General features: G+C 40.6%; 1 protein-coding gene across 5 annotated transcripts in view; it reads left to right on the forward strand.

The window, feature by feature from the left end:
* PHF8 (PHD finger protein 8) overlaps positions 1-21,993 on the forward strand; it is a 103,871-nt gene that overhangs the window by 58,205 nt on the left and 23,673 nt on the right. For all 5 annotated transcript variants that reach the window (XM_021932506.2, XM_009197675.4, XM_009197671.4 and 2 more), the window contains 2 exons: positions 1,051-1,184; positions 1,775-2,088. In XM_021932506.2, the coding sequence (XP_021788198.2) occupies positions 1,051-1,184; positions 1,775-2,088 (448 nt within the window). The remainder of the gene's footprint in view (positions 1-1,050; positions 1,185-1,774; positions 2,089-21,993) is intronic.

Consider the following 21,993-nt stretch of genomic DNA (forward strand, 5'->3'; position numbering starts at 1 on the left):
ACAGGGTGAGCCACTGCAGTGAAATATTTATTAAGTGAAAGAGTGTGTGCGAAGTGCTGCTGAGCATGTAAATGGAAGATTTCAATTTAGTTGAAATACCTTAAACATCCTTTAATACAGAGTAGAATAAAAGTCAGTGTGGGCCGGGCACGGTGGCTCACGCCTGTAATCCCAGTACTTTGGGAGGCTGAGGTGGGCATATCATGAGGTCAAGAGATTGAGACCATCCTGGCCAACATGGTGAAACCCCGTTGCTGCTAAAAAAGTAGCTGGGCGTGGTGGCACACCCCTGTAGTCCCAGCTACTTGGGAGGCTGAGGCAGAAGAATCGCTTGAACCCAGGAGGCAGAGGTTGCAGTGAGCCAGGATCGTGCCACTGCACTCCAGCCTGGCGACAGAATGAGACTCCGTCTCAAAAAAATAAAAAAATAAAAAGTCAGCCAGGCGCGGTGGCTCATGCCTGTAATTCCAGCACTTTGGGAGGCCGAGGCAGGTGGATCACAAGGTCAGGAGATCGAGACCATCCTGGCTAGCACGATGAAATCCCGTCTCTACTAAAAATACAAAAAAACAAAATTAGCCGGGCATGGTGGTGGACGCCTGTAGTCGCAGCTACTCGGGAGGCTGAGGCAGGAGAATGATGTGAACCCGGGAGGCAGAGCTTGCAGTGAGTCGAGATCGCGCCACTGCACTCCAGCCTGGGCGACAGAGCGAGACTCTGTCTCAGAAAAAATAAATAAATAAATAAAAACTTAAAAGTCAGTGTGATGTAGCAGAAAGAGTATGTGATAAGGAGTATCTGATGTGACCTTACACAAATTATTTAACTTCCCCGAGCCTTAGTTTTCTTACCTGTTTAAAGTGGGAGTATACTACCTACCTCACAAAGATGCCTTGGAAATTAAGATAAAAAATGAATATTCTGCTTAATACTTGGTCTATACTTGGTGCTCAGAAGATATTAATATCAGGAGTCAGATCATCACCCCTATATTGGGGCCTTACCAGAGCAATCCTGGGCAACTGAGGTGATACACTGTCTCTCCAACAGGAGGACTATACAACAGATGAGGACATGGTGGAAGGGGTTGAAGGCAAGCTCGGGAATGGTAGTGGCGCTGGTGGCATTCTTGATCTGCTCAAGGCCAGCAGGCAGGTGGGGGGACCTGACTATGCTGCCCTCACGTGAGTACTGGCTTTTATCTCCCCTTTCCAGGTTATCAGACAGCAACCCCCGCTCCCGCCCAAGGTGCCAGGTCAGCCAATCAGTAGATATTTATAGAGCCATTTAAAGGGACAAAGAATTATCCAGGGCATTTTGGTGAAAGAATAAAGTAGGCATGAAACCTGTCCTAAGGAACTTAAGATCTGATGGCGATAAGATGTATAGACTTCAAGAGGAATCAATTTTGGGCACTTACGAAGTTGGGAAGAGGGGCTAGAAGAGTCATGCAAGAAGAATTGTTACAAAAATAATGAAAGGAAAGAATGCAGCATGCATAAACAGGGAGGGAGGTGTGCCCCTTTTTTGCCACCTTGCCTACTGTCTGTGGAGAGACTTTAGGCAAAAAGGACTGGCTTTTCATGAAAACAGTCTATGGTACTGTCTTGATCCTTAAGCTTAATTCCAAATTTTTCACTTAGGGTGATTCTCCCCTTTTTCCTCCCACCTTGATCCTCATAGCTGTTGTCCCTCCTCCCTGAGTGTTCTGATGACTGGTTTACTCTGACAGTTAAAAACAACTGCCTCAGTATTTCTCCTCTGTTCCTTGCAGTGAGGCCCCAGCTTCTCCCAGCACTCAGGAGGCCATCCAGGGCATGCTGTGCATGGCCAACCTGCAGTCCTCATCGTCCTCACCGGCTACCTCCAGCCTGCAGGCCTGGTGGACCGGGGGGCAGGATCGAAGCAGTGGGAGCTCCAGCAGTGGGCTGGGCACAGTGTCTAACAGTCCTGCTTCCCAGCGCACCCCAGGGAAGCGGCCCATCAAGCGGCCAGCATACTGGAGAACCGAGAGCGAGGAGGAGGAGGAGAACGCCAGTCTGGATGAACAGGACAGCTTGGGAGCATGCTTCAAGGACGCAGAGTATAGTAAGGGCAGCTAAGCACATGGGTTCAGGCCAGAAGGGGTCTCCTCAGTCCCAGTCTCCATCCTCGGCCCAATAGAGGACAGTTTGTAGTGAGCAAAGTCCTGGTCTTAAGCCTGATATTTAGTTTCTCTAAGCCGTATTTTCCTAATTTGTAAAATGGGAATATCTCACAGGTTAATGTTAAGAATTTGAGATTATGCTTACACAGATCATCTGGCACAGTTTCTTGCTCATGGGAAGCCTTCAAAAAATGGTAGTTATAATTTGCTCTCGTCTGTTTTTACTAATGTCCAACCTTTACCGCTGGTGACTCTTTTTTTCTCTTGCCTGTTTGACTGCCATCATCTGTGTCATTTGTGTCCTGTGTTGGCCAGTTTGTCCCTTTTGCAAAGGTACATAATGACCTTTCAGTGGGCTTTTTACATTTAAGAGATGACTCCTTTTTTTAATCCAAGATTTTATTGAGTACCACAATGTATAAGGCACTCTTGTATAATACAGGTGACTGTATAGTGTAAGTGCTTTTTGTTTTGTTCTGTTTTTTGAGACAGAATCTCCCTCATTAGCCCAGGGTGGAATGCAGTGATGCCATCTCAGCTCACTGCCACCTCCACCTCCTGGGTTCAAGCAATTCTCGTGCCTCAGCCTCCCGAGTAGCTGGGATTACAGGTGTGCACCATCACATCACGCCTGGCTAATTTTTGTATTTTTGCGGGAGACAAGATTTTGTCATGTTGGCTAGGGTGATCTCGAACTCCTGGCCTCAAGTGATCTGCCCGCCTGCCTTGGCGTCCCAAAGTGCTGGGATTATAGGCATGAGCCATCACACCCGGCCATTGTTTTAATATTTCAAAAGTTATACAAATATGGTTAACGCTTGCTGACCAAAATTGAAGATGGAGAAAGCAAAAATTCTTTTTGACTAACACTCTTTCCTCTGAGCCCAAAGACAACCTTTGTCATCATTTTCACGTATGCCTTTTATTTTGTTGTGTTTACATTCTTATGTAGACAGAAGTATAGTTTTATTTAGTCTGTGTGGTTCTGCAACTTGCTTAGTTTTCTTTCAATGTCAGTACAGAGATATACTTTATCAATACATAGAGATCTATCTGCTGCATAGTGTTCTGTAATATAGAAATATATGTTTAATCATTCCCTACTGATTGACATTTAAGTTGTTTCTAAGTTTTTACTTTTACTAACAACACTGCAATGAAAATTCTTACAGTAACCTTTTGTGCCTATGTGCCAGTTAATATTTTTCTAGGGGGGATAGACCTGTTGAGTTGAAGGGTATGTAGAAGACAAATGTTAATAAATAGTGCCAAATTTCCCTCCAAAAGGGCCAGTATATGATCAGTGTATGAAACATACCTGTTTGCCCATAGCCTTACCAGCAGTGGATACTATCAGCCTTTTTAATTTTTGCCAATCCTATGGCAAAAGATGGTGTCTGTTTGTTTTATGTGTTTATTGACTCTTCTTTATTCCTTTTCTGTGAATTTTCCATTCAGTCTTTCACCCATTTTTCTATTGGGATGCTTTGTTTTTCTTATTGATTTGTAAGAGTTCTTTATATATTCTAGATGTGTTGGAGTATTTTTTGTATATTCTGGATATATTGAAAAATACTTCCTTTTAGGTTTGTGTTTAATTTTATTATGTCTTTCTAACATGTAGATAATTTTGATTTTTACATTGTCATCTTTATCAATTTTTTTTTTAAGACACAGTCTCACTCTGTCACCCAGGCTGAAGTGCAGTGGCGCAATCATGGCTCATTGCAGCCTCGACCTCCGCAATCCCATCTCAATCTCCCTGGTAGATGGGACCATAGGTGCATGCCACCACACCCAGCTTATTTTTTGTACAGATGGGGTTTCGCCATGTTGCCCAGGCTGGTCTCGAACTCCTGGGCTCAAGTGATCCTCCTGCCTTGGTCTCCCAAAGTGCTGGAATTACAGGCGTGAGCCACTGCATCCAGCTATCTTTATCAGTTTTTAATAGTTTTTTGTATTTTATGTTTTGATTAAGAAGGCCTTCTTATATTTTCCCCTAAAACTTACATAGGAGTTAAAATTTTAGCTCTTTATCTGGAATTAAGTTTTTGTGAATTGTGGGAGGTTAGAATCTAACTTTATTTTTTTCCACATTAGTAGTCATTTCCCCCAACACCGTTTATTGACTAGTTCATCATCATCCCCCTGACTTGAAGTTCTACCTTTGTCACAAACTAAATTCCCAAATATATGGGGATTTGTTTTCCACTCTAGTCCAAGTTCTGTGCCTTAACAGCTGTATGACCTTGGCCAGGCTAGTTAACCTCTCTATGCCTCTCTGTGATAGTCATGCCTACCTCATATGTTGTTGTGAGAGTTAAATAAATATACAGAAAGCACTTAAAACATTGCCCAGCTCATATAAGTAAGTACTATGTATTAGATACTATTAATATTATTCTGTTCCATAAAATCAACTTGTCAAAACAAATTTTTATTTTACCAAACAGATGCTAAAAAAGAAAATGAAAATCAACTTGTCTATTCCTGTGACAATAACATGTAGGTTAGTTACCACAGACTTTGTTTCTGGTAGAGCACATCCCCTCTACAGACCTTGCTGTGAACCTGAGGAGACCACAGATGCTCACTAAGACTCTCATCTTTGAGCTAAGCTTTGATTTGTTTTAGGGACATGCCAGGTTCCCCTGGCCACCCACTGTACTGTGAGCAGTCAAATCACATTGACCTGCAGCTAAGACATCTGGACTTGATTTGACCACTCCTCTTAGAACAGCTCACTCAGCCTCTCCTCTCTCCTTCCCCTCACTGCTTTGCCCAGCAACCTTGGAAAGGCAGCTTACCAAGGAGAGACCTCCTTACTTGTTCTTATTTTTCCAGAATTTTGAGGCTGCTGTTGAGCTTTTTCTATTTCAGGTGAATTTTAGAATCGGCTTTTCAAAGGATTGCGTGATGTTTGTGGGTTAATTTATGGAGACATATCTTTCATCAGAGGCCTTTCGGCTATACTGGGATTTGTGCATTCCTGAATATAACCTTGTGTCCTGAAAATTTGTGCACTAAAAACAATAAGGCATGCAAAAAGAGATTAGGGCCACAGCCCTCAAAATCTATGTGACTTTGAAGCCAAAATGCAGACTCAAATAATAGCAGTCCTAAGTTAGAGCCCAGTGGCATTCATACCTGGCATTATAGTCAGTGGTTTCTCTATGGCCTTAAGCTCTGGACTCAGACTTCTTCTTTCCAAATCTGGATTTTTGAGGGCATTTGGTTAAATAGATAGCAGCTTCATCAAATTAAAATCTGATCCAGGGCCTAGTCCCTATCAATCTTTTTTGACAAAACAAACAAAAAAACCCAGGGGGAAATGTCTTTGCAACTTCATCTGCTTGGTCAGATAGCCTATCCCATCAAAACTAAATTTTGTAGAAAATAGAGTCACCATTTACTTTTTCTCTGATAGGCAAACTTGTGTGATTTTTAGTTTTTGTCTGTACGTCGTCTTATGTTGCTAAGGCTTTCTCTGTAGTTGTGAAAAAGCCTACCACTGATTGGTTGTAAACAACTACGGAAAATTGTTTTTGAACTGGTACAACTTCTGAACAGCTTTGAAATCATGGTTTTGTCTTTTTTTTTTTTTCTTTTTTTTTTTTGAGACCGAGTCTCACTTTGTCGCCCAGGCTGGAGTGAAGTGGTGTAATCTGGGCTCACTGCAACCTCTGCCTTCCTGCCTTCTTGGTTTAAACAGTTCTCCTGCCTTGGCCTCCCAAGTAGCTGGGATTACAGGCACACCCCACCACGCCTGGCTAATTTTTTGTATTTTTAGTAGAGACGGGGTTTCACCACGTTGGCCAGGCTGGTCTCGAACTCCTGACCTCAAGTGATCCACCTGCCCCAGCCTTCCAAAGTGCTGGAATTACAGGCATGAGGCACCAGGCCCAGCCATACATCTTTCTCTTATTTACCTTTTGGATATGAGCAGCAGCCATCTTATGTTTCTGTCTTCAAACGTGGTTTGTCTCTATTTATTCATGTCTTCTTGTATGTATCTCTTCTTTGGTCTATTTCTTCTTCAGTTTAGGAATTTTATTTTGGTTCATAAAAGTGGCATCTTTTTATGTATTACATTTTCTAATTGGCTGTTGCTAATAAGGAGGAAAATAGTTGATTCTTTCCCATATCAATCCTGTGTTGGACTACCTTATTATACTGTTATTAGTTCTATTTGTTTTCAGTTCATTGTCTTGATTTCTTGAGGTAGATGATCTGTGTGTCCTGTATTAGTTTGATAGGGCTGCCATAACAAAATATCACAGACTGGGTGGCTTAAACAACAGAAAGTTATTTCCTTACACTTCTGGCAGCTGAAAGTTGAAGATCAAGGTGCCGGCAGAGTTGGTTTCTCCTGAGGTCTCTCTGCTTGGCTTGCAGATGGCCTTCCTCTTGCTGCCTCTTACTGTGGTTGTACCTCTGTGCATACACGCCGATGATGTCTCCCTGTGTGTCCTAATCACCACCTCTTATAAGATCACCAGTCAGATTGATTTAGGGCCTACCTTAATGGTCTTATTTTAACTTAATTACCCCTTTAAAGGCCCTATCTCTACATATAGTTACATTCTGAATACTAGGGGGTAGGTCTTCACCATATGAATTTCAGGGGGCACCGTTCGGCCCATAATATCTTCCTCCTTTCCAATATTCATACCTCTAACTTCCAGTTTTATTACAGTGTTGAGTCATAGTGGTGATGGGGGCATCCTTTTGCTGTTTTCAGACTTTAAAGGGAATGCTGCCAGTCTTTCTCCACTCAATATGTAGGTCTCTGATAGACTACTCTGATAGAGTTCGGGGAGTGTCTAGCTATTTATTTACTCATTTAGACACAGTCTCGCTCTGTCACCCAGGCTGGAATGCAGTAGCGCAATTTCGGCTCACTGTAGTCTCCCTCCTAAGCTCAAGTGATCCTCCCACCTCAGCCTCCCAAGTAGCTGGGACTACAGGCTCACGCCACCACTCCTGGCTGATTTTTGTGTTTTTAGTGGAAACAGTGTTTTGCCATGTTGCCCGGGCTAGCTTTATTTTAAAAGGCTTTTGTTTGTTTTAAAATCAAGAATCATATTAGGTTTTATCAAATAATGTTGGCATATTTGGACATAAATACATAGTTTTTCTGTTAATTTGTTAATACAGTGACATTAATAGAATTACTCATTTTGAATCGTTACTTTCATGAGATTAGCTGTACTTGGTCATGGTGTTTAACAATAGTTCGTCTAGTTTATTTGATTGCTAGTCGTTTTAAAAACTAGTTTTTTGGCTTTATTGATCATCTCTAGTGTTTGATATTTTATTCTCTTTTTAAATTTTCTGTATTCAGCATCTTGAGTTGAAAGCTCTGTTGATGTATTTTCAATCTGCTTTTTGGTAAAGCGTTTTTTAAATTTTATTTTTTTTTATTTATTTATTTTTGAGACAGAGTCTTGCTCTGTCACCCAGGCTGGAGTGCAGAGGTGCGATCTTGGCTCACTGCAACCTCTGCCTCCCGGGTTCATGTGATTCTTCTGCCTCAGCCTCCTAAGTAGCTGGGATTACAGGCATACGCCACCATGCCCAGCTAATTTTGTGTATTTTTAGTTGAGACGGGGCTTCGCCATGTTGGCCAGGCTGGTCTCAAACTCCTGACCTCACATGATCTGCCTGCCTCAACCTCCCAAAGTGCTGAGATTATAGGCGTGACCCACCACGTCCGGCTTGAAATTTTATTTTTTTAATTAACATGAAGTAAAATTGACTCTCTTGGTATACACTTGTTCATATTCTTCCAGCCACCATAATCAGGATACAGAGCCCTTTGATCATTCCCTAACCTCCTTTGTGTTACTACCCCCTTTATAGTCATGCCTGCCCTCTACTCCTGGGCAACCACTGATCTGCTCTTTGTCACGGTGGTTTTGCCTTTGCCGGAATGTCATATAAATGGAATTATGCAGTATGTAATATTTTGAGACTGGCATCTTTTGCTTACCGTAATGCCCTTTTTTTTTTTTTTTTTTTTTTTTTTTGAGATGGAGCCTCGCACTGTCGCCTGGGCTGGAGGGCAATGGCACGATCTCGGCTCACTGCAACCTCCACCTCCTGGATTCACGAGATTCTCCTGCCTCATCCTTCCGAGTAGCTGGGATTAAAGGCGCACACCACCACACCCAGCTAATTTTTTGTATTCTTAGTAGAGACGGGGTTTCACTGTGTTGGCCAGACTGGTCTCGATCTCCTGACCTCGTGATCCGCCTGTCTCAGCCTCCTGAAGTGCTGGGATTACAGGCATAAGCCCCCACACCCGGCCCACCATAATGCCTTTAATATTCATTCATGTTGTTGCGTATCAAAAGCTTGTTCTTTTTTATTGCTGAGTAATATTCCATTGTATGGATATACCCATTGAAGGTCATTTTGGTTGTTTCCACTTTGGGGTGATTACAAATAGAGCTGCTGTGAACATTCAGGTATAGGTTCTTGTGTGAATATGAGTTTTCATTTTTCTAGGATAAATACCCAGGAATGAGATTCCTGGGCAGTACGGGCAGTGGATGTTTTAACTTTACAAGAAAATACTGGCTGGGCGTGGTGGCTTGCGCCTGTAATCCCAGCACTTTGGGAGGCCAACGCGGGTGGATCATGAGGTCAGGAGCTTGAGACCAGCCTGGCCAATATGGTGAAACCCCATCTCTACTAAAAATACAAAAAAATTAGCTAGGCGCAGTGGCACGTACCTGTAGTCCCAGTTACTCAGGAGGCTGAGGCAGAAGAGTCGCTTGAACCTGGGAGGTGGAGGTTGCAGTGAACGGAGATTGTGCCACTGCACTCCAGCCTGGGGGACAGAGTGAGACTCCATCTCAAAAAAAAAAAAAAAAAAAAGAGGCTGGGTGCAGTGGCTCACACCTGTAATCCCAGCACTTTGGGAGGCCGAGGTAGGTGGATCACGAGGTCAGGAGATCGAGACCATCCTGGCTAGCATGGTGAAACCCCGTCTCTACTAAAAATACAAAAAATTAGCCAGGTGTGGTGGCAGGTGCCTGTAGTCCCAGCTACTCGGGAGGCTGAGGCAGGAGAATGGTGTGAACCCGGGAGGCGGAGCTTGCAGTGAGCTGAGATGGCGCCCACTGCACTCCAGCCCGGGCGACAGAGCGAGACTCCGTCTCAAAAAAAAAACCAAAAAACTACTCAACTATTTCCCAGAATGGTTATTTTACGTTCCCACTAGCAATATGTGGAATTCAGTTGCTCTACATACTCATCAGCACTTGGTTTTGTCAATATAGTTATTTTAGTCATCCTAATGAATGTATAGTGATATCTCATTTAATGGTTCATCTAATGGCTAATGATAATAGTGAAATTAAGAAATGTGGTATATATAAACAATGGAATATTATTGTTCACCATTCATAGATCCTCTTTTTTGAAATGTCAAACAGACATTTTGAATGCATTGTTAAGATTTCTTGTTCAGGATTTAACTATGAATTTTTCTTTTTGTTTTCTTTTCTTTGTTTTTTGAGCCAGTCTTGCTCTGTCACCCAGGCTGGAGTGCAGTGCCACGATCTCGGCTCACTGCAACTGCTGCCTCCTGCATTCAGGTGATTCTCATGCCTCGGCCTCCTGAGTAGCTGAGACTGAAGGTGTGTACCACCATGCCCGGCCAATTTTTTTTTTTTTTTTTTTCCTAGTAGAGATGAGGTTTCACCATGTTGGCCAGGCTGGTCTTGAACTCCTGACCTTAAGTAATCCACCCACCTTGGCCTCCCAAAGTACTGGGATTTTAGGCATGAGCCACCACACCCAGTCTGGATTTATTTTCTTTAGTAGATATAGAATTTTCAGGTTGTCTGTTTGATTTTTAGGTGAGTTATTTATTTAAATTAAGACTAGCCAAGTGCAGTAGTGAAAAGAGGGGAAGGAGTTTGGGTGAGTTTTTATAGTTTGTATCTTTCAAGGAATTGGTCTGTTTCATATAACTTACAGAATTTTTGGGCATAGAGTTGTTTGTAGAATTCCCCTATTATTCTTTAAATGTCTATGGGGTCTTTAGTGATATCCCCCTCTTCCCTTCTCATTCTTGATATTGGTAAATTGTTTCTTCTCTCTCTCTCTCTCTCTCTTTTTTTTTCTTTGCAATTGCTGGCACTTTGTCTTTTTTTTTTTTTAACTTAAAAAGTGTTTTTAGGACTACAGGTGCATACCACTGGCTGATTTTTTATTTTTATGGAGATGGGGGTCTCACTATGTTGCATAGCCTTGTGTCAAACTCCTGACCTTAAGTGATCATCTCTTCTGGACCTCCCAAAGTACTGGGATTACAAGTGTAAGCCAGGCCTTATTGTGTCAATTTAATTGATCTTTTCAACATTTTTTGTTTCATTTTCTATGTTTTATCTTTGTCAATTACATTCCACTCTTAATGTAGTTAAGATTGCTGTAGTTTTATTCTTTTTCTGATTTCAGAGATGATTATTTAGATTATTTATTTGAGACCTTTTTCATATCTTGTTTTGCTATTTTTACTTTTATTCTATTTTTGTTTTTTGTTTTTTTTTTTGAGACAGAGTCTTGCTCTGTCACCCAGGCTGTAGTGCAGTGGCACAGTCTCGGCTCGCTCCAACCTCCGCCTTCCAGGTTCAAGTGGTTCTCCTGCCTCAGCCTCCCAAGTAGCTGGGATTACAGTCACGCGCCACCACACCCAGCTAATTTTTGCATTTTTAGTAGAGATGGGATTTCACCAGGCTGGTCTCGAACTCCTGACCTCAAGTGATCCGCCCACCTTGGCCTCCCAAAGTACTGGGATTACAGGCGTGAGCCACCATGCCCAGCCTTTTTTTTGTTTTGTTTTAGTATTTTATAAAGTTGATATATTAACAGCATATCATATATATTTTGGGGATACATATGTGATATTTTGATACACATATACAATGTGTAATGATGAAGTTAAGCTTAGTGATATATCTATCATCAAACCTTTATTTTTGTGTCAGAAACATAATTCTCTTCTAGCTGTCTTGAAATACACAAATTATTAACTGTAATTTCCTGACTGTACTAGTGAATGCTAGAATTTATTCCTTCTGTCTAACTGTATTTTTGTACCCATTAACCAACTATTTTTCATCCCCTGCTTCCTTTCCCAGCCTCTGGTAACCACCATTCTACTCTCCACCTCTGTGAGATCCACTTTTTTAGGTCTCACATATGAGTGAGAACATGCAATATTTGTCTGCCTATTCCTGGCTTATTTCACTTAATACAATGATCTCCATTTTCATTCATTTTACTGCAAGTGACAGGATTTCATTTGTTTTAATGGCTGAATAATATTCCATTGTTTATATATACCACATTTCTTAATTTCACTCATTTGTCCATTGATGGATACTTAGGTTGATTCCGTATCTTGGCTATTGTGAATAATATTGCAGTGAACATGGGAATGCAGATATCTCTTTGATATACTGATTTATTTCCTTTTGGATATGCCCAGCAGTGGAATTGCTGGATCATATGGTACTGTTTTCCATGATAGTTGTACTACCTTATATTCCCACCAACAGTGTATGAATGTTCCTCTTTCTCCAAATGCTGAAGAGTAGCAAATCCTCTCCAGCATTTGTTACTTCTTGTCTTTTGGATAATAGCCATTCTAACTGAGGTGAGATGATTTCTCATTGTGGTTTTGATTTCTGTTTCCCTGATGATGAGTGATATTGGACATTTTTCCCCATATACCTGTCGAGCCTTTTTTTTTTTTTTTTTTTTTTTTAACTTTTATATTCTGGGGTACATGTACAGGATGTGCAGGTTTGTTACATAGGTAAACATGTGCCATGGTGGTTTACTGCACAGACCAACCTATTACCTAGGTATTAAGCCCAGCATCCATTAGCTATTCTTCCTTATACTCTCCCTCCTTGCCACCGACAGGCCCTAGTGTATGTTGTTCCCCCACTCCTATGTGTCCATGTGTTCTCGTCGTTCAACTCCCACTTATAAATGAGAACATGTGGTATTTAGTTTTCTGTTCCTGTGCTAGTTTGCTAAGAATAAGTTTCCAGCTCCATCCATGTCCCTGCAATGGACGTGCTCTTATTCCTTTTTATGACTGCATAGTATTCCATGCTGTATATGTACCAGCTTTTCTTTATCCAGTCTGTCATTGATGGGCATTTTGGTTGATTCCATGTCCTTGCTATTGTGAATACTGCTGCAGTGAACATACGTGTGCACGTCTTTATAATAGACTGATTTGTATTCCTTTGGGTATATACCCAGTGATAGGATTACTGGGTCAAATGGTAGTTCTGCCTCTAGATCTTTGAGGAATCACCATGCTGTCTTCCACAATGCTTGAACTAATTTACACTCTCACCAACAGTGTAAAAGCGTTCCTTTTTCTCTGCAACCTCACCAGCATCTGTTGTTTTTACATTGCCATTCTGCTGGTGTGAGATAGTGTCTCACTGTGGTTTTGATTTGCATTTCTCTAATAATCAGTGATGTTGAGTTTTTTTTCATATGATGGCCCCATGAATGTCTTCTTTTTTTTTTTTTTGAGATGGAGTCTCGCTCTGTTAGCCAGGCTGGAGTGCAGTGGCGAGATCTCATCTCCCTGCAAGCTCTGCCTCCCAGATTCACGCCATTCTCCTGCCTCAGCCTCCCAAGTAGCTGGGACTACAGGCACCTGCCACCACACCCGGCTAATTTTTTTGTATTTTTAGTAGAGATGGGGTTTCACCATGTTAGCCAGGATGGTCTCGATCTCCTGACCTCATGATCCACCTGCCTCGGCCTCCCAAAGTGCTGGGATTACAGGCGTGAGCCACCGCACCCAGCCGAATGTCTTCTTTTGAGTAGTGTCTGTTCTTGTCCTAGGCCACTTTTTAATGGGGTTGTTTTCTTATAAATTTAAGTTCCTCATAGACTCTGGATGTCATACCTTTGCCAGATGCTTATATTGCAAAAATTTTCTCCCATTCTGTAGGTTGTCTGTTCACTCTGATGATAGTTTCTTTTGTTGTGCAGAAGTTCTTTAATTTAATTAGATCCCATTTGTCAATTTTTACTTTTGTTGCAATTGCATTTGGCATTTTTGTCATAAAATCTTTGCCCGTGCTTGTGTCCTGAATGGTATTGCCTAGATTTTCTTCTAGGGTTTTTATAGTTTGGGTTTTACATTTAGGTCCTTCATTCATCTTGCGTTAATTTTTGTATATGGTATAAGGAAGGGATCCAGTTTCAATTTTCTGCATATGGCTACCTGGTTCTCCCCAGCACCACTTATTAAATAGAGAATCCTTTCTCTGTTGCTTGTTTTTGTCAGGTTTGTCGAAGATGAGATGTTTGTAGGTGTGTGGTCTAATTTCTGGATTCTCTATTCTGTTCATTGGTCTATGTGTCTGTCTTTGTACCAGTTCCATGCTGTTTTGGTTACTGTAGCCTTGTAGTATGAAGTTGGGTAGCATGATGCCTCTAGCTTTGTTCTTTTTGTTTCGGGTTGTCTCGGCTATTTGGGCTCTTTTTTCATTCAATATGAATTTTCAAGTAGTTTCTTTAATTCAGTGAAGAATGTCAGTAGTGGTTTAATGGGAATAGCATTGAATCTGTAAATTACTTTGGGCAGCATGGCCATTTTCACAATATTGATTCTTTTTGTCCATGAGCATGAAATATTTTTCCATTTGTTTGTGTCCTCTCTCATTTCCTTGATCAGTGGTTTGTAGTTCTCCTTGCAGAGGTCCTTCCTTTCTCTTGTTATCTGTATTCATAGGAATTATATTCTTTTTGTAGCAGTTGTGAATGGGAGTTCATTCATGATATGGCTCTCTGCTTGTCTGTTGTTGGTGTAAAGAAATGCTTGTGATTTTTGCACATTGATTTTGTATCCTGATACTTTGCTGAAGTTGCTTATCAGCTGAAGAAACTTGGGCTAAGACGATGGGGTTTTCTTAGATATAGGATCATGTCATCTGAAAACAAAGATAATGTTACTTCCTCTCTCCCTATTGGAATACCCTTTATTTCTTTTTCTTGCCTGGTTGCCCTGGCCAGAACTTCCAATGCTATGTTGAATAGGAGTGGCGAGAAAGGGCATTCTTGTCTTGTGCCAGTTTTCAAGGGGAATGCTTCCATCTTTTTCCCATTCAGTATGATATTGGTTGTGGGTTTTTCATGTATGGCTCTTATTATTTTGAGGTATGTTCCTTCAATACCTAGATAATTGAGAGTTTTTAACATGAAGGGATGTTGAATTTTATCAAAGATCTCTTCTGCATCTATTGAGATAATCATGTTTTTGACTTTAGTTCTGTTTGTGTGATGAATTACATTTAATAATTTGCGTATGTTGAACCAACTTTGCATCCCAGGGATGAAGCCAACCTGATTGTGGTGGATAAGCTTTTAGATGTGCTGCTGGATTCAGTTTGCTTGTGTTTTATTGAGGAGTTTTGCATCATTGTTCATCAGGGATGTTGGCTTGAAGTTTTCTTTCTTTTTTTTTTTTTTTTTTGAGACGGCGTCTCACTCTGTCACCAGGCTGGAGTGCAGTGATGTGATCTCTGCTCACTGCAACCTCTGCCTCCTGGGTTCAAGTGATTGTCCTGCCTCAGCTTCTCGAGTAGCTGGAACTACAAGTGCACACCACTACACCCAGCTAATTTTTGTATTTTTAGTAGAGACGGGGTTTCACCATGTTGGCCAGGATGGTCTCGATCTCTTGACCTCGTGGTCTGCGGTCTGCCCGCCTCGACCTCCCAAAGTGCTGGGATTACAGGCATGAGCCACCGCAGCCGGCCGAAGTTTTCTTTTTTTGTTGTATCTCTGCCAGGTTTTGGTGTTGGGATGATGCTGGCCTCATAAAATGAGTTAGGGAGGAGTCCCTTCTTTTCAGTTTTTTGGAATAGTTTCAGTAGAAATGGTACCAGCTCTTCTTTGTATCTGTGGTGGAATTCAGCTATAAATCTCTCTGGTCCTGGGCTTTTTTTGGTTGGTAAGCTATTTATTACTGCCTCAATTTCCAAACTCATTATTGGTCTATTCAGGGATTCAGTTCCTTCCTAGTTAATTCTTGGGAGGGTGTATGTGTCCAAGAATTCATCCATTTCTTCTAGATTTTCTAGTTTATGTTCATAGAGGTATTTATAGTATTCTCTGATGGTTGTTTGTATTTCTGTGGGGTCAGTGGTAATGTCTCCCTTATCGTTTCTGATTGTGTCTGTTTGATTTTCTCTCTTTTGTTCTTCATTAGTCTAGCTAGTGGTCTATCTAAAATTTTTTCAAAAAAGAAGCTCCTGGATTTGTTGATTTTTTTGAAGGGTTTTTCGTGTCTTTGTCTCCTTCAGTTCGGCTCTGATCGTGGTTATTTCTTGTCTTCTGCTAGCTTTGGGATTTGTTTGCTCTTGGTTCTCTAGTTCTTTTAGTTATGAATTTTGAGATCTTTCTAGCTTCTTGATGTGGCATTTAGTGCTACAGATTTCTTTCTTAACACTGGTTTAGCTGTGTCCCAGAGATTCTTATACATTCTCTTTGTTCTCATTAGTTTCAAAGAACTTCTTGATTTCTGCCTTAATTTCATTATTTACTCAGGAGTCATTCAGGAGCAGGTTGTTCAGTCTCCATGTAGTTGTGTGATTTCGAGTGAATTTCTTAGTTTTGAGTTCTAATTTTATTGTGCTGCGGTCTGAGAGACTGTTACAATTTCACTTCTTTTGCATTTGCTCTGAGGAGTGTTTTACCTCTGATTATGTGATCAATTTTAAAGTGCCATGTGGTGATGAGAAGAGTGTATATTTTTGTTGGTTTTGGGTGGAGAGTTCTGTAGGTATCTATCAGGTCCACTTGATCCAGAGCTGAGTTCAGGTTCTGAATATCTTTGTTAATTTTCTGTCTTGATGATCTAATATTGTCAGTGGGGTATTAAAGTCTCCCACTATTATTGTGTGGGAGTCTAAGTCTCTTTGTAGGTCTCTACGAACTTGCTTTATGATTCTGGGTGCTCCTATATTGGGTACATATATATTTAGGATAGTTAGGTCTTCTTGTGGAATTGAACCCTTTACCATTATGTAATGCTCTTCTTTGTCATTTTTGATCTTTGTTGGTTTAAAGTCTGTTTTGTCAGAAACTAGGATTGTGACCCCTGCTGTTTTCTGTTGTTCATTTGCTTGGTAAATTTTCCTCCATCCCTTCGTTTTGAGCTTATGTGTGTCTGCACTTAAGATGGCTCTCCTGCAGACAGCATACTGATGGGTCTTGACTCTATCCAGCTTGCCATTCTGTGTCTTTTAATTGGGGGCATTTAACCCATTTACATTTAAGGTTAATATTGTTATGTGTGAATTTAATCCTATCATGATGGTAGCTGGTTATTTTATAGACTTGTTTATATGGTTGCATCATAGTGTCACTGGTCTGTGTACTTCAGTGTGTGTTTATAGTGGCTGGTCACGGTTTTTCCTTCCTATATTTAGTATTTCCTTTAGGAGCTCCTGTTAGCCATTTCTATGTCTTTTTTTGAGAAATGTCTGTGCTGGTATTTCGCCCATTTTTAAATGGGATTATTTGTTTTGTTTTTTGTTTTGTTTTGTTTTTTGCTATTGAGTTCCTTATATATTTTAGTTATTAATCCCTTGTCAGATGGATAGTTTGCAGATATTTTCTCCCATTCTGTGGGTTGTCTCTGTACTTTGTTGATTGTTTACTTTGCTGTACAGAAGCTTTTTAGCTTAATGTAATCATATTTGCCTATTTTTGCATTTGTTGCTTGTGCTTTGAGTTCTTACTCCAAAACAATCTTTGCCCAGACCAATGTCCTATAGCATTTCCCCAGTATTTTCTTGTAGTAGTTTCATAGTTTCAGGTCTTACATTTAAGTCTTTAATCCATTTTGAAATAATTTTTTTGTATATGGTGAGAGATACAGGTCTAGTTTCATTCTTCTGCACATGGGTATTCAGTTTTCCCAACACCATTTATTAAAGAAACTGTTCTTTCCCCAGTGAATGTTCTTGGTGCCTTTGTGGAAAGTGAGTGGACTATAAGTGGGTGGATTTATTTCTGGATTCTCTATGCTGTTCCATTGGCCCATGTATCTATTTTTGTGCCAGTACCATGCTGTTTTGTTTACTGTAGCTTTGTAATATAATTTGAAATCAGGTAGTATGAGGCCTCCAGCTTTGTTCTTACTGCTCAGGATTGTTTTAGTTACTTGGCATCTTTTGCAATGTTATATGAATTTTAGGATTGCTTTTTCTATTTCTGTGAAGAATGTCATTGGTATTTTGTTAGGGATTGCATAGAATCTATAGATCGTTTTTGGGTAGTATAGATATTTTAGCAATATTAGTTCTTCCAATCCATGTGCATATGATATCTTTCCATTTTTTGTGTGTCTCCTTCAATTTTTTTCATCAGTGTTTCGTAGTTTTCCTTGTAGAGATCTTGCAATTATTTGGTTAAATTTATTCCCAGGTATATTAAGTTTTTTGTAGCTATTGTAAAGGGGATTGCTTTTTTTTTTTTTAGTTTTTTTTTAGATCGTTCGCTGTTAGCACATGTAAATGCTACTGATTTTTGTATGTTGATTTTGTATCCTGCAACTTTACTGTTTTGTTTTGTTTGTTTGTTTGTTTGTTTTTGAGACAGTGTCGTTCTGTCACCCAGGCTGGAGTGCAGTAGCATGATCTCAGCTCACTGCAACCTTTGTCCCCCGGACTCAAGTGATCCTTTCACCTCAGCCACCCAAGTAGCTGGGACTACGGGCGCCTGCCACCACACCCAGCTAATTTTTGCATTTCTAGTAGAGACGAGGTTTTACCATGTTGCCCAGGTTGGTCTCGAACTCCTGAGCTCAAGCTGTCTGCCCGTCTCAGCCTCGCAAAGTGCTGGGATTACAGGCTTGAGCCACTGCACCCAGCCATCTTTACTAAATTTGTTTATCATTTATTTTATTTTTATTTCTTGAGATGGATTCTTGCTCTGTCACCTAGGCTGGAGTGCGGTGGCACAGTCTCGGCTCACTGCAACCTCTGCCTCCTGGGTTCAAGCGATTCTCCTGCCTCAGCCTCCAAGTAACTGGGATTACAGGTGCCGGCCATCACGCCCAGCTAATTTTTTGTATTTTTAGTAGAGATGGGGTTTCGCCATATTGGCCAGACCGATCTCTAACTCCTGACTTCAGGTGATCTGCCTGCCTTGGCCTTCCAAAGTGCTGGGATTACAGGCATGAGCTACCGTGCCCAGCCAGGCCTGTAGTTTTAATTGTTGTATTGGTATCAGGGTAAAGTTGGCCTCATAGAATGAGTTTTGTGGAAGTATTCCCTCCTCTTCAGTTTTTTGAGTTAAGGCAGAATTGTTGTTTTAATGTCTGGTAGAATTCAGCAGTGAATCCATCAGATTCTGGGCATTTCTTTGATGGCAGACTTATTACTGCTTCAGTCTCATTACTTCTTATTTGTTCAGGTTTTCTGTTTCTTCATGGTTCAAGCATGGTAGGTTATATGTGTCCAGGAATTTATCCATTTCTTCCCAGTTTCCAATTTGTTGGTGTGTAGTTGTTCATAGTAGCCTCTACCTTTGTATTTCTGTGATATCAGTTGTAATGATTCCTTTCTCATGAGATATTTTTAATTTCTAATGTAAACATTTAGCACTTTAAATTTCCCTCTAAGCAGAACTTTAGTTGCATCCCCCAAGTTTTATGTTGCAATTTCATTTTTATTAATGGAAAAATTTTCTGTTTTCCTGTGGGATCTCCTCTTTGACCCATGTTTATTTAAAAGTATGTTTAATTTTTATGTGTTAGAGGTATTCCAGTTATCTTTCTTTTGCTGCTTTTTGTTCTGTTTGTTGAGACATCATTCTTCTGGTTTCCTTTTGTTCTTTGTCAGTGGTTTCCTTTTGCTCTTTCAGCATAGTTGATTTAAAGTCTTTGTATGGTAAATATAATGTCAAAGCTTCCTTAGGGACAGTTTTTGTCAGTTTCTCTTTTTTTTTTTCCTGCATATGGGCCATACTTCCCTTTTCGTTGCATGCCTCATGATTTTTTTTGTTGGAAACTGGACATTTTGAATATTATTAATGTGGTTTACTCTGGAAGTCAAATTTTCCTTCCTCAGTTTGCTTTTGTTGCTTATTATGAACTACAGTCATCTGTTGTTTAGTGACTTTTCCCAGCTACTTTTTACAAAGATTGTATTCCTTATTGTGCAGTTAGAGTCTCCATTCCTTAGCCTCATTAGTAAGCTGAGATTTTCTGATCGAGATTTCCTGACAACTTTCTTTGTTTGGCAGACAGGAGTACAGTGGTACAATCTTGGCTCACTGCAACCTCCATAGCCTGGGTTCAAGCAAGCTTCGTGTCTCAGCCTCCTGAGTAGCTAGGATTACAGGCATGTGCTACCATGTCTGGCTGATTTTTGTATTTTTAGTAGAGGCAGGGTTTCGCCATGTTGGCGAGGCTGGTCTTGAACTCCTGACCTCAAATGATCCACCTGCATCTGGAGTTTCTTAAAGACATGATTTTAGCAGCCTTTTTCTTTGTTAATCACCCCCTTTCTTGTTGTGAGATTTTTATTGAACTCCAGAGTTCCATAAAAGTTGTTCTGACAGTTTTTGCCAGGTTGATGGTTGTTTCAGTGGAGAGATAGATCCTTGGAGCTCCCTATTACTCCATTATCAGTGGTGTCACTCCTCCCTCCCTGCACCCTCTTCATGTGTGTGTGCATGCACATATTTTTTTTGTAAAAAAACCACACCATTAAATTTACCATCTTTTTCCGTTATTTACCTTTAAGCTCTGTTAGACTTGACAAATTTACCGTCTTAATCATTTTAAAGTGTACAGTTCAGTACTGTTAAGTATATTCACATTGTTGTGCAACAGATCTCTATAACTTTTTCATCTTGCAACACTTAAACTGTGTAACCCTAAACACTAATTCCTCCCCCTAGCCATTGGTCATCACCTTTTTTTTTTTTTTTTTTGAGACGGAGTTTTTGCTCTCGTTGCCCAGGCTGGAGTGCAGTGGCGTGATCTTGGCTCACTGCAACCTCCGCCTCCCAGGTTCAAGTGATTCTCCTGCGTCAGCCTCCTGAGTAGCTGGGATTATAGGTGCGTGCCACCACACCCAGCTACTTTTTTGTATTTTTAATAGAGACAGAGTTTCATCATGTTGGCCAGGCTGGTCTCGAACTTATGACCTCAGGTGATCCACCTGCCTCAGCCTCCCAGAGTGCAGGGATTACAGGCATGAGCCACTGCGCCCAGCCTCTACTTCCTATTTCTATGATTTTGACACCTTTAGATACTTTGTAAGAGTGGAATTGTATAGTATTTGTTCTGGCCTTTTTTTCTTAGCCTAATATCTTCCGTGTTTATCCATGTTGTAGTATGTGATAGATTTCCTTTTTTTAAGGCTGCATAATAACTCTGCTGTGTGTACACACCATATTTTCTTTTTTTCCTTTTTTAAAATTTTACTTTTCTGGGATACATGTGCAGAACGTGCAGGCTTGTTACATAGGTATACATGTGCCATGGTGGTTTGCTGCACCCATCAACCTGCAATCTGCATTAGATATTTCTCCTAATGCTATCCCTCCCCTAGCCCCTCTCCCCCTGACAGGCCCCAGTGTGTGATGTTTCCCTCCCTGTGTTCATGTGTTCTCATTGTTCAACTCTCACTTATGAATGAGAACATGTGGTGTTTGGTTTTCTGTTCCTGTGTTAGTTTGCTGAGAATTATGGTTTCCAACTTCATCTGTGTCCCTGCAAAGGATACGAACTCATCCTTTTTATGGCTGCATAGTATTCCATGGTATATGTGTGCCACATTTTCTTTATCCAGTCTGTCAGTGATGGGCATTTGGGTTGGTTCCAAGTCTTTGCTATTGTGAACAGTACTGCAATAAACATACGTGTGTATATGTCTTTATAGTAGAATGATTTATAATCCTCTGGGTATATACCCAGTAATGGGATTGCAGGGTCAAATGGTATTTCTGGTTCTAGATCCCTGAGGAATCACTACACTGTCTTCCGCAATGGTTGAACTAATTTACACACCCACCAACAGTGTAAAAGCATTCCTATTTCTCCACATCCTCTCCAGCATCTGTTGTTTCCTGACTTTTTAATGATCACCAGTCTAACTGACGTGAGATGGTATCTCATTGTGGTTTTGATTTGCATTTCTCTAATGACCAGTGATGTTGAGTATTTTTTCATATGTTTGTTGGCTGGATTAATGTCTTGTCTTGAGAAGTGTCTGTTCATATCCTTCACCCACTTTTTGATGGAATTGTTTGGTTTTTTTCAGCCCAGGTGATCTTTTTGTTCCCTTTGTGTGCATTAAGCATATACCGTTTATTTCTTCATTCACGTAGTAAACAGTTACTGAGAACTTATGCTTCATTGTGTTAGTAGGCTCCCTTAATTTGAAATAAATAATACATGTTCCTGCCCTCATGGTAAATTGGAGGCAACAGATTTACTAATCAGCTCTTAAATACTATATAACAGCTTCAGTAGGGGGATGGCACAGGATGCTATGGAGAGCCAAGTAGGAGGCATCTCAATCAGATTAGGAGAGGGAGGGAAGAGTTCTTGTGAAAGGTAAATCTGAAGCTGAATTTTGAAGGGTGAGTAAATAAAGTAACTCATGAAGTTATTCACTAAATGGGTGTTGGGTGAATGAATCAGAATTAGGTGAATCTAGGAGAAGGACATTTGCCGCAAGGATGCAAAGTAGAAGGGCATGAAATGTATGTGGTACATTCAGAGAATCTTGGAGTTGAGTATGGATTAAGTAAAAGGTACATTTTTAGGGGAA

Source organism: Papio anubis, chromosome X (genome assembly GCF_008728515.1).
Source record: "Papio anubis isolate 15944 chromosome X, Panubis1.0, whole genome shotgun sequence".
Lineage (NCBI taxonomy): Eukaryota > Metazoa > Chordata > Mammalia > Primates > Cercopithecidae > Papio > Papio anubis.